Below are 12,700 nucleotides of genomic sequence, written 5' to 3' on the forward strand. Positions count from 1 at the left end.
GCAGATCTCTGTTTTTGAGAATAACCAGGTCTATATAGTGAGTTTCTGTCCAGCCAGAGCTACAAAGTACAACCTTGTCACAGAGAGAGAGCGGGGGGGGAGGGAGAGGGAGAGGGAGAGGGAGAGGCAGGAAGGGAGGGGGAGAGAAGTTTAAGTCTAAATACAGACTACCCACACACACCCCTTTTCCACTTGTAATCAGTAAGTGCTAGACGAAAGGCTTTATTTCATATAACTATTTTTTTATCATGAATCCTCTAGTTTTGATGAGGTAAATGGCAGTTAAAAGAACATTCCAGAAGCTAGAAGAAGCAGGTTAACAATAAAACACTTGCCTAGAACTTACCAGTGATAAGACTGCTTGCTTACCACATAAAGTCCTGTTCTCTAACCCCAGCACTACAAACACACACACACACACACACACACACCCTTTCCACAAATCATGAAGAAAATGATGAAGCAGTATGCTAATGACAATAGAGAAACCTTTTATTAAACCTATACTGTATGCTAGGAATAGATCTTAGTTATGAATTCATTGAGTTCTCACAGCAAACCAATGCATACACATGACCGCATATGTAAAGTAAGACACAACTACTGATAACATATATAAGGAAAAAAATCTGGAAAAATAACACTTTGCTAACGGTAATTTTCTTTCTGGCATGACATTAGGATTAGGCTTAATGAAAAGGAACAAAACAGCATACAAGGAGGAAATATGAATAAATTCAGCATTAAAAGAAACAAAACATCAAACATCCAAACATAAGTTTGGGGTCAAATTAATGGAGACAGCTTTTTTAAATGCAAAAATTTAGAAGCAACCACCATAACGTGAATAATACTCATGTAAAAGATATTAAGTAAGTCATTAAACTTGGTATTGCTGGAAAAGCAATTATAATGTTTTTAGCATGATAAAAGCAGATGAAAGAACATAAATACCAAGACTACTTGTTTTTAGAAAGCAAAGTCTAGCAGAATTAGTTCTACCAATTTGATAATCATCTACAATCACTACAGCAGTTATTTTGATGTCTGAGCTTTCGATTTTCTAGTTTTCTAATTTTTTTAACAAATAAAAATAAGCTCAAACATAGCAAAAAGAATGACCCCACCTTAAATACAACATAAGAATTCCACAAGGAACTTCAAATCATTAAAGGTTACACAATTAAAACACTGTCATATTAGCGCAAGCATCAAAAAGTTTAGAAAACAAAAAACAGCCCTAAAAACATAAGAAAAATACAAACAGCATGACAAATCCCAAAGCAATGGAGAACTAATAAGCAACTAGCATTGGTGTGAGAGAGAATAAATGTAGGACTGGAATTCATAATCTACAGTTAAATGCATTTGGATTGAAAATATAAATACTTAATCAAACTGTGTCAAAGAAAGTTACTCTTAAGTACAAATTTTTATTATTCATTAGAATGAATTTCCTGATGGCGAATAAGGTCTGAATCATTACTAAATGTCTTCCCACATTCCTTACAGCTATAGGGCTTGTCATCACTATGAATTCTCAGATGTCGGGTAAGGTTTGAGCATTTATTAAAGGCCTTTCCACATTTATTACATTCATATGGCCTCTCATCTGAGTGGACTCTCTGATGTTGAAAAAGTTGTGAGTTCTGAGTGAAGGCCTTCCCACATTCAAGGCATTCAAAAGGTTTCTCCCCAGCATGAATTCTTTGATGTTGCCGAAGTTGTGAGCTCTGAGTGAAGGCTTTCCCACATTCCTTGCACTCATACGGTTTCTCCCCAGTGTGGATTCTCTGATGATTTGTAAGTGCTGAGCCACTACTAAAGGCTTTCCCACATTCCTTGCACTCATAGGGTTTCTCCCCAGTGTGGATTCTCTGATGCTGAACAAGCTTTGAGCTCTGAGTAAAGGCTTTGCCACATTCCTTACATTCATAAGGTTTCTCACCTGTGTGAACTCGCACATGCTGAAAAAGTTGGGAGCTCTTTGTGAAGGCTTTCCCACAGACTTTGCATGCATAAGGTTTTTCACCAGTGTGAATTCGCTGATGGTCAATAAGATTTGAACAGTAGCTAAAGGCTTTCCCACACTCCTTACATTCATAGGGTTTCTTACCAGTGTGGATTCTCTGATGCTGAGAAAGGTAGGAGCTACAACTGAAGGCCTTCCCACAGTCCTTACATTCAAAGGGCTTTTCTCCAGTGTGAATTTTCAGATGTCGAGTAACATGTGAACCACAACTGAAGAATTTCCCACACTCTTTACATTCGTAAGACTTGTCACCAAGATGACTTCTTTGATGTTGAATGAATTGTGAGTTCTGAGTAAAGACCTTTCTACATTTCTTACATTCATAGGGTTTCTCGTCATCATTAATAATTTGACGTAGGGTAAAGAAAGTCTGTTGAACAAATGTGGGCATGTATTCCCGACTGAGTATTTCTTGGCTTAAATGACCATTTTGATATCCCAATGGACTTCCACATTCCAGAACATCTCTAAAACTGGAGTACTCAAGGCCATGCTTTTTAAGTCCCATTAACTCTCTCTGGCATGATTCTATTTCATAAACTTCCTTCTTTAGAGATAATAACTTGCTTTCACACATTGACTCCAGAGCTGGAAGGAAAGAAAGTACAAAATGTTCTTTTCCTCTCTTTTTTGGAAAAACTTCACTTTCAAAATGGAAATGGAAACACTAAAGTGAATATACTATCTAGTAGGTAAATATAGGCTCTTAAGGAGATCTGACTAATCAGAGGTTCTCAACCCTTGAATACAGTTCCTCATGTTGTGGTGACCTCCAACCTTAAAAGTATTTTCACTGCTACTTCATAACTATAATTTTGCTACTGTTGGAAATCATAATGTAAATATTTCTGGAGACAGAATATTCTGGATTCCTGGATATTTTGTGGCATAATAAATAATAAATGTGGTCTTTGTTCGGGGTCTAGATAATGAAATAGGGTCTCGTTGTCTGGCTCTGGCTAGTCTTGAACTCAGAGATCCTCTGCCTCTCGAGTGCTAAAGTTAAAGGAATGTTTCCTGAGATGAGGTCTTACTACAGAACTCTGGCTGGGAAGAAGAAGGAGGAGATACAGAGCAAGCAGCATGGGCACTGCAAAGTAAAGGCCACCCAGCCACGTAAAAGAAGTAGATTCATATAGATGGGTAACTTAAGCTCTAAGAGCTGGTTAGAAACAAGCCTAAGCTATCAGCTGAGCCTTTGAAATTAGTAACAAGTCTCCATGTGGTTATCTAGGAACTGGCAGGCAGGCCAGAAAACTCTGCCAACAGTGGCACACTGGTCTTTGTCCTGGTTTTCTGCCACTGAACATCAAAAGCCCTTGGGACTCTGAATGACAGCAGTGTCTTTGTACTGCTACTGAGGCAGTTCATGGCAGGCCTTACAGCGCCTCAGGGCTGGTTCCGGAAAGATGGTCTGGTGAGTGATGCTCTTGCACAGGACCCATGTTCAGTTCCCAGCACCCACACAGCGGCTCACAACTCCTGTGACTGTTGTTCCAGAGGACGTTTGTACTCCTCTGACCGCCGTGGGCACCAGTCCACATCTGGCACACATACACCACACATACTCAATTTATTAGAAGGTTGGGATTTCAGCTATCTGACCTCTGAATGGAAGAAACACTGAGATGCCAGTTACGGATTCACACCTATGTAAAAGCAAAAACAAGCTTGATGACCTGAGTCTGATCCCCACGACCTACATGATGGAGAGACAACCAACTCCAGCAAGTTGTCCTTTGACCTCCACACACTCAACCCATACAACAGATAAATATATGCAACTAAAAAATGTTTTTTTTAAGAACTTGGTTTTCTCACTAGACCCAGGCTCTTGAAGGCAGAAGCTTTCAAATTAACACCTCAGAGGTGCTATTTCCTCCATCAGCAGCGAGTTATCCCTGCGGGCGCTGCTCTGCTGCGTGTCTCTCACTTACCTGAGCACAGGCCTCTCGTAAGCTCTTTGCCAATCATCCAGGGCTCTTTGCCTTGCTCCAATAAAGAGATCACCTGAGGCTTGGGGATGTGAAGTCCTGCTTACAAGAAAAGATACGGAACACGGTTATGCTGTGGGAAACATCTAATCCCTCGATCACCAAGCAAGAGATGCCACGACAGGGTCAGCCAAAGACTGAAGACGAAGCTTCTGCCACAGAGCACCGGGGCTGCCTGTCTTCCAGGCTTCCTTTTCATCCCGGCTGAAACCTTTTATTTGCAAACAAGGAGCAGGTATTCAGGTGGCAAAGTTGAAAGCAGCTGAGAAATTCCCTGAGGAAGAAGTAGACACTCCAGAGACCGCCGAGTTGTTGCTACGGGTGCTCTTACCCACTGACAGCAGGTTGCTGTAGTTCTCCAACATCACGTCTCTATACAAGTCCCTCTGAGCGGGGCCCAGGCACTCCCACTCCTCCTGAGAGAAGTCCAGAGACACATCACTGAACACCATCGATTTCTGAAACAATAAACGCACACCCTAGCTGTATAACACGCACACACAAAATACTTACAAAACTTTGGTGCTTGTGTTATGGGGTCCAGTAAAATGAGCCATTATACTGATGTCACCAAGAACAGTGCCTCTAGATTCTCTGTTCATTCAGAAACTGATGGCAGAAAGCCAAGCATGCTAATGCATGACTATAATTCCAGCACCTGGACTGAGGCAAAAACATTGATTGGAGTTTGAGCTGCCAGCCTGAGTTACATATTGAATTCAAGGCCAGCCTTAGTTATATAATGAGATCGAGTCTCAAAACAACAGGACTAGGGAGACAGCTCACAGGCAAAGCCCTGGTTTCATTCCCCAGCACACACAAAAGTTTCTTATTATTCTTATTGAAACAAATTATTTTTCTGGTGGCTAAATGTATGATTTCTGATTGTACAGTCACAACAGCTTATATATACACTGACAAGCCTAATTAGAACCATCCATTATCACACTCATTCTTACTTCTGAGATGAATAAAATCAATGATTCATATGGAAAGTCAGCATGACCCACATTTCCTGCTGGATTTCAACTTAAACATGTTTTATAAATGCCCTAAGAGTTTCAGAGGTCCATACCAGCCTCACAAGCCAGGATACCCTATTTCCCATTCTCTCACTGGAAAACACTAGTTTATAGACATGGATTTAGCTTTTCCATGTGTCTTGCCAGCTAAGTGACTCATATTGCCACCTCATGAAATTACAGACAGGCAGGACAAATTCACTCTACAATCCTTTCCCTTTCCTGAGTACATCATTTCCTGCCCATCAGTGCCTGGAAAAAGATCAAGGCAAGATGATTTGCTGAATGAAAATATTAATGTTGTTTGAAAATGACAGGTACTGAGAGATGATGTAGGGTTAGCTAGCTAGCATGAGAGTCAACCAGGACCAAGATCTTGGCAGGAACCCTTATCAGCCACAAAAGTCAGCACAAGGAAAGCAAATGCAGCCTCCTGAGTGGCTGGGTCACAAGCACTCACACCATCACACTGTCTACATGGGAAAATGGAATGTCAAGTAGGTAAGATGTATGGGTTACTTCAGCCATGGTTTTAAGTACCACAGGATATGGCCAGACTTCCTTACAGCTGTTTTCTTGGAGGCAGGGGTGTTGCGGAATATTCCTTTACACTATGTGGAGATGTGTCGCTGTGATTGGTTTAATAAAGAGTTGAATGGCCAAGAGTTAGGCAGGAAGAGGTTAGGTGGAATTTCTGGGGACAGAGAGGACTGAGGGAAAGAAAAAAGGTGGAGTCAAGACACACAGGACATGCAGGAGGAGAGGTAAAAGCCACAAGAGTCATGGCAGCAAATAAATTAATAGAAATGGGTTAATTTAAGTCGTAAGGAGCTAGTTAGGCACAAGCCTAAGTTAAGGCCAAGCTTAAGTCTTCATATCATTATTTGGGAGCTGGCAGTATAGAGAAAGACTTGCTACAGAGGAGAGGTTCTAAGAAAGTAAGACTGGGTAAGGAAAGAAATACCCTAGAAACTATACCATTCTTATAATAATGGTTAAAGCAGTCAGGTAACTATTTCTGCTTTCCTTGTTAGAATTCCACTTAGTAGAAATATGGAACAAATACTACCTATACTGTTGCAGAATACTGTTTACACTGTAAAGAGGTGTCTGCTAAAGTGCCTTCTGATTGGTTTAATAAAGAGCTAAATAGCCAATAGCTAGGCAGGAGAGAATTGGAGGGACTTCCGGGCACAGAGAGAGAGAAACTGGGAGAAGGAAATAGACACATGGGTTTGCCAGGGAGACACAGAGAGGAACAAGGAGGCGTGGCATGGAAGAGAGGCAATGCCATGTGGCAGAACGCAGATTAATATAAACAGGTTAATTTAAGTTATAAGAGCTGCTGAGAACAAGCCTAAGCTAAGACCAAGCTTTCATAATTAATAAGTCTCCGTGTTATCTGTGAGCTGGCAGCCCAAAGAAAAATCCAACTACACTATACTTTGTATGACACTGCATTTATTTTACTTGAGACAGGATCTCATTAGGTAGCCTTGGTTGGCCTAGAACTTGAACTCAGAGAGATCTGTCTGCCTCCATATCCCAAGTACTAGGATTAAAGGCGTGCACCATCTCCCCCAGCTATTATCAAAGATTCCCTTTTTCTCTGGGGAAGCTTCCTGTGTTGATGTGCACATTCACACATGGGAAGTCAGCATCAATTCAAGTGGAATGTATGACAACCCAGAGGCCAGCAATTTTCGTGCAGGGATACACCTAAAAGAAGCACACAGCGTATGTGCACTGGAAGACACAAAATGCCCTGTTCATAATAACCGTACTCCGAAAACAATTCAAATGTCAATAATGGAATAGGCTGTACTAAAATCCACAATGAAAAATAATTTTTTTTTGAGGTTGGGTCTTGTATGCAACACAAGCTGGCTTGGACTCAGTATGTAGCCAAGGATGATTTGAACTTCTAGTCTTTCTGTCTCTACTTCCCCAAGTGCTGGAATTATAGGAGTACACCACTGTGACTGCTTAATGTGGTGTTGGGGAACTGAACCAGGGCTGCATATAAACTAGGCAAGCACTCCACCACCTGAACTGCACCTCTGGCCATGTTTGTTGTTGTTATTATTGGTTTCTCGAGATAGGGCTTCTCTGTGCAACAGCTCTGGCTGTACAGTTCTCAATTAATAGACCAGGGACTAGCCTCGAACTCACAGAAATTGGCCTGCCTGTCATCTAGCAAATATGGACTTTTAAAAGAAAGGCAAGACTCACACTGTGATACAGAACTAGGCATGGTAGCTTACACCTGGAAGCCAGTACTTAGGAGGCTAAATCAAGAGAATCCAAAGTTTGAAGTCAGCCTGGGCTTCACAGTGAGACCCTGTCTCAGAACTAAACATAAACCAACAACAACAACACACACACACACACACACACACACACACACACACACACACACACACACACTCAGAAATGGGGGCTGAGTGATGGCTGAGTGGTTAAGACTGATTCCTCCTCTGGCAAAGGACCCAAGTTTGGCTCACAACCTTCTATAACTCCAGTCGCAGTTCTATAACTCTCTCTGGCCTCCCCAAGTACTGCACATATGTGGTGCTTCACATACATGCATATACATACACACATACATACGCACACATACGACAATCATACACATAAAGTTAGTCACATCTTTTTGTAAGTATGTGACTCCCACATGTAATTCCAGCACTCGGGGAAGCGGAGACAGGAGAATCAGAAGCATAAAGTCATCCTCAGCTACACAGGGAGTTTGACACCAGCCTGTCTCAAAAAAACAAAGCAAACCACAACCAAACCACACAACTGCCATGCAAAACTTTTACTAGAACTATATGAAATGTTTAGTGCTATAACAGATTCCACCCTTGAAAATAGCACGAGAAGGAAACTCATCAAACAAAGGTTATTTTTGTGCAGTGGAAATTTAACTCCGCTCGGGTCCCGAAATTCTTTGAAATAACCGTGTTTTAGATGTGAGTTTAGAAAGAAACAAACACGTTACAAGTTATCTATTTCCTAAGTCAACATGTGACCATTACACAGAATGAAGTCAGAGAGAACACAGGCTGTGTGTGTGTGTGTGTGTGTGTGTGTGTGTGTGTGTGTGTGTGTTTGTGTCCATGTCAGAGTTTCCCACCATTTTCATGAATGGAAAATCTGAAGAAGCAGATCTCTTTCTGAGTGGTGTCACACAAGTCCATCCCAGAGACAAGCAAGAAGTAAACCCCAGGGCACCTTATGCTTGGCTTGGTCCAACGCCATTCCTCTTTTCTCCATTGGGTACTTCGGGAGGGGCCCGAGCTGGGGAAGAAAGAAGGAATCGTGAGGTCCTAAGCTTTTTAATAAAAGGTCACCCTGGAATACCTGTCACTCAAGGAGAAAAAGTCTAGGTTGTCATGAGCATTTTCTAGAGTCAGAGAAGGAATGAAGCCTATGGTGTCCAAGACCAGATAACACTGAGGTCTCAGGACAGAAAATTGGAGTCATGCAGTCACTCATACCCACAACTTACCCAAACCACAGCACTACAACATCTGATCAACTAGTCACAGTCACACATCTGTCCCGAGGCTACAACCACACCCACTCGTTTACAGAACCCTTAAATACAACACCACATAAAACCACAGTGCTACTAATGGTCCCAATAGCACACCCCCTGCTCAGCCACCCAACAGTTAAAATAGCCTCCAATTCTCCCTCATGAGAATTACACAAAATCATTCAACAGAACCCAGCAGCCTCTAAGATATACATGTGTGTCAGCCTGACAACGATACTCACCTTCCAACCACTCTTATAAAGTTACATAATCACACTCGAACATCTGCAGAGTCGCAAGCACCCAATACACACGGCGTACATACCCACACACGGCCCCCTCAAGTTAACAGTCAGGCAGGCACAGCTACCAATTCCCTCACATAGCCCCCGTAAACAAGTTACGCCGTTACAATCAGTCCAAACACACGGGGACGCAATCACACCTCCTCACGCTAATCGGGAAAAAGTGTATACCCGCACACAGGGCTCTGACCATGTTCACAGAGAAATCACCAGAGAACCCCAAAAATCAGACCCGCGCACTCGTGGCGCCCTGGGGTCACTTAAGGTCACACACACACAGCCAAGACCTCGCCACCGCTCACCCAGCCACACCAACTTCCACAGTCTTGACAGCTCGCAGACCGACCGGCGTTTCCCCTCAGAACCCAGGGGCGCACCTGCGGAGCCTAACAAGGACCTAGGCCGCTCCCAGCGCACTTTCCCTTCTCCGGACGACGAGGGTCCCGCAGGCAAAAGAAGGGGATGCCTTGAGTTCGCGGTAGTTTCTGGGAAATGTAGTCCGCGATGGGACCTGGCGGGGAAAATGGCGTCCGTTCTGGGATTCCCGCCAGGGCACCGCCTGCGGCAGGCCGAGGAGCTCGCCCCGCACGCGCGAGTTTCCTAGACACGGGCACGACCTCGAACCGAAACTCTCACCACACGCAGGGCTGGCATCCCGGACAGAAGCCCCGTCCATGGTCACGGCCAACCTCAGGGAATCACTGTAAATTTTGAGTGAGACGGTCAGGGCCAGGTTGGCGCCGGAAGTTGCGTGGCGTCGCATGTGTTTCTGGGAAATGTAGTCTAGAGACGGAAACTGCGTGGCAGTGGTCTGGAACAAAGTAGTTTAAATGATTTCTCAGAGACCACGCCCGGTGTCTGGAGGCTCGTGGGCGTCGGAACTCCCTGTAGGAATGTTCAGGATGACGATAGGGCGCCCGTTTTGCCACATTATAGGATTAATATGACCCATTTAGGAGGCATAAAAAGAATGACTGTTATTAAAAACAGATTTAGCTTGGAGATCGGAGTGGAGATTGGGTGGGAGGCTGGGGGACCTGATGGGGAGGGCGGGAGAGGAGGGAAGGGAGAGGGAGCTGGGATCGACATGTGAAACAAGATTGTTTCTAACCTAAATTTTTTTAAAATGTAAAAAAAAAAAAAACAGATTTAGGGAGAATTGTGAACTAGTGAATGCTTCTAAGTAAGTATGGAATTATTGAGTCTGGGTCTCCAGCCCAACCTGGAACTCACTATGTAGAGTAGATTTGCATTGAATTCACAGAGATTCATCGTTCCCTGCCTCACAAAGACTTGGACTATAAAGGTGAGCTTCAGCATACTCAGTAGTGAAAAGTTTTGGGGCTGGAGAGATGGCTCAGCGGTTAAGAGCCCTGGCTGCTCTTCCAGAGGTCCTGAGTTCAATTCCCAGCAACCACATGGTGGCTCACAATCATCTGTAATGAGATTTGGCGCCCTCTTCTGGTCTACTTTAAAAAAAAGCCAGGCACAGGTGGTGCATGCCTTTAGTCCCAGCAGGTCAGATCTCTGTGAGTTCGAGGGCAGCCTGGTCTATAGAGCGAGTGCCAAGACAGCCAGACGGCCAGGACTGTTTCACAGGAAAACCTTGTCTCAAAAAAGCAACAATCAAAAATCAGAAAAGAAAGAAAGATTATATTCTTGAGGTCAGTAATGGTGACGTGTGCACACTCAGTGGATACAAGAGCTTATACAAGGAATCGAACCCTGGAACTCGTGGATGTAGTGTGAGCCTTTGTATGACTTATGAGTTATACTTATGTTGGTCTTTTAAAAGAAAATCAAGTCCACTGAGGTGCAATTTAGGTACAATAAGATACATTAATTGTATCTGCTCATTTTAAGACACACCTCTAAGAGCGTCTTTCACGTGCTTCTTGCATGCATATATCTGCACTACACACAGTAGGTGGTCTGTGAAGACCAGACAAAGGCGTGGGATCCTCAGGAACTAGAGTTCCACATGGTACCATGTGGGTGCTGGGAACTGAATTGAGTTAGGTCCTCTTCCAGAACAAAAGTACTCTGAGTCACTGAGCCATCTCTCTGGCGCCAAGAAAGCACTAACTTAATTTTTTGGGGGGGGGGGGTTTCAAGGTAGGGTTTCTCTGTGGCTTTGGAGCCTGTCCTGGAATTCACTATGTAGACCAGGTTGGCCTCGAACTCACAGAGATCCACCTGCCTCTGCCTCCCGAGGGCTGGGATTAAGCATGTACCACCGCCGCCCAGTGAAAGCACTAATTTCAAAGTGAGCTGTTTGATGAGGTTCAACATGAATATGTCACTGGTGTATTATTTATGACCTAAACCATTTTTGTTTTTTGAGACGGTTTCTCTGTGGGGCCCCGGCTGTCCTGGAACTCATTATGTAGACCAGGCTGACCTGGAACTCACAAAAATCCACCTGCTTATGCCTTCCAAGTGCTGGGATTAAAGGGGTGCGCCACCATCACCTGGCTCTACCTAGAGTATTTTTAGACATCAAGCCCCACCCTGATTTTCTGAATAGTATTCCTTTTATGAATTATATATCTGCATTTGTATGTCCAATCACGTTTGTGAATGTTTCTGTTATCTCCAGATAACTGATTTGAATAAAGCAGATGGAAGCATTTGCTTACAATTCTTTTTATAAACATATGCTTTCATTTATTTTAGGAAATATGTGGTGGTAGAATCAGTGAATCTCATAAGCAAATATTTAATTTTGTAACTGCCAGACTGTTTTACAAAGTGGTCATACTGTCTAATTTCAATAGCAATGTAAGAAACTTTTATTTGTTCCGTGTCCTGTTAAAACTATTGTCAGTCCTTTTTTTAAGATTTGTTTTTTTCTGGTGTGTGTGTGTGTGAGAGAGAGAGAGAGAGAGAGAGAGAGAGAGAGAGAGAGAGAGAGAGAGAGAGAGAGAGAGAGAATTCACACACTAGTGCAGTGCCTGAAAAGGCCAGAAGGGGCGCCATATCATCTAGAATTTACAGAAAGATTTGTGAGCTGCCTGTCGTGGGAACAGAACTCTGGTCCTTTGCAAAAGTGGTGTAAGTATTTGGCACGTGAGCCACCACCTCGGCTTCTCTTGTTAGCCATTTAAATTTAATTAGGTAGTTAGAGAGTGAGCCATGGCATCAAGTTAAGGCTTTGTTTACACAGAAATGGCATTGCTATCTACAAATTACATTTTAATTTTAGGAGCTTTTAGTCACATGTTGGCTACATTGGGTTCTGTCTTTCACCCCTCAGCCTGGCCTACTGCCTCATCCCCCGTGTGAGCCATCATGCCTGGCATTAAACTACTGAAGGGAGTCTGGCAGACCCTGCTCTTCTCTCCATCTATGTAGGTGGAGTTTTCCTTCTCAACCAACAGTTCCCAGATAAAGGATATGGAGACTTATATTAATTATAAGTGCTTGGCCGGTAGCTCAGACTTGTTACTAGCTAACTCTTACATTTTAAATTAGCCCGCATTCCTTATCTGCCCTCTGCCATGTGGTGGAACCTCCTGCTTCTCTTTGTGTCTCTGAGACTCCTCAGACTCTGGCATCCTTCCGCCAGCATTCTCCTCGTCTGGCTCTCCCACCGAATCTCTTCCTGCCAGTCAGCTCTTTTATTAAACCACTCAGAAGGCGCCTTGGCAAAGACACGTCTTCACAGTGACCAAAGATGATTCTGTAATACCTCCGCCTTGCTAAAAACTGTCAGATTACGTTCCTAAAGCTGCCACCAAGGTCCGGTCCCTTATTTGGCCACTTCCCCCTCCTGAGGCTGACGACCAAGGTCCAGTTATCCAAGT

At 43.5% G+C, this 12,700-nt stretch overlaps 1 protein-coding gene across 14 annotated transcripts; it reads right to left on the reverse strand.

The window, feature by feature from the left end:
• Window positions 1-471: 471 nt before the first annotated feature.
• LOC101838546 (zinc finger protein 383) lies at window positions 472-9,621 on the reverse strand. 14 transcript variants are annotated; one of them, XM_021223112.2, is made up of 6 exons: window positions 9,531-9,621; window positions 9,272-9,405; window positions 8,283-8,348; window positions 4,358-4,484; window positions 3,970-4,068; window positions 472-2,620 (listed from the first exon to the last, which is right to left on the reverse strand). In XM_021223112.2, exons 3-6 carry the CDS (start codon window positions 8,322-8,324, stop codon window positions 1,437-1,439), a joined length of 1,452 nt encoding a protein of 483 aa, XP_021078771.1. In that variant the 5' UTR covers window positions 8,325-8,348; window positions 9,272-9,405; window positions 9,531-9,621; the 3' UTR covers window positions 472-1,436. The 14 variants fall into 14 exon arrangements, with proteins under 14 accessions (XP_021078771.1, XP_021078776.1, XP_021078777.1 ...); XM_021223117.2 differs by adding an exon at window positions 4,540-4,684 and having other exon boundaries at window positions 4,358-4,442; window positions 9,272-9,599; XM_021223118.2 differs by adding an exon at window positions 4,540-4,689 and having other exon boundaries at window positions 4,358-4,442; window positions 9,272-9,599.
• Window positions 9,622-12,700: the final 3,079 nt, after the last annotated feature.

Source organism: Mesocricetus auratus, unplaced genomic scaffold (genome assembly GCF_017639785.1).
Source record: "Mesocricetus auratus isolate SY011 unplaced genomic scaffold, BCM_Maur_2.0 Super-Scaffold_100038, whole genome shotgun sequence".
In the NCBI taxonomy this organism is placed as follows: Eukaryota; Metazoa; Chordata; class Mammalia; order Rodentia; family Cricetidae; genus Mesocricetus; species Mesocricetus auratus.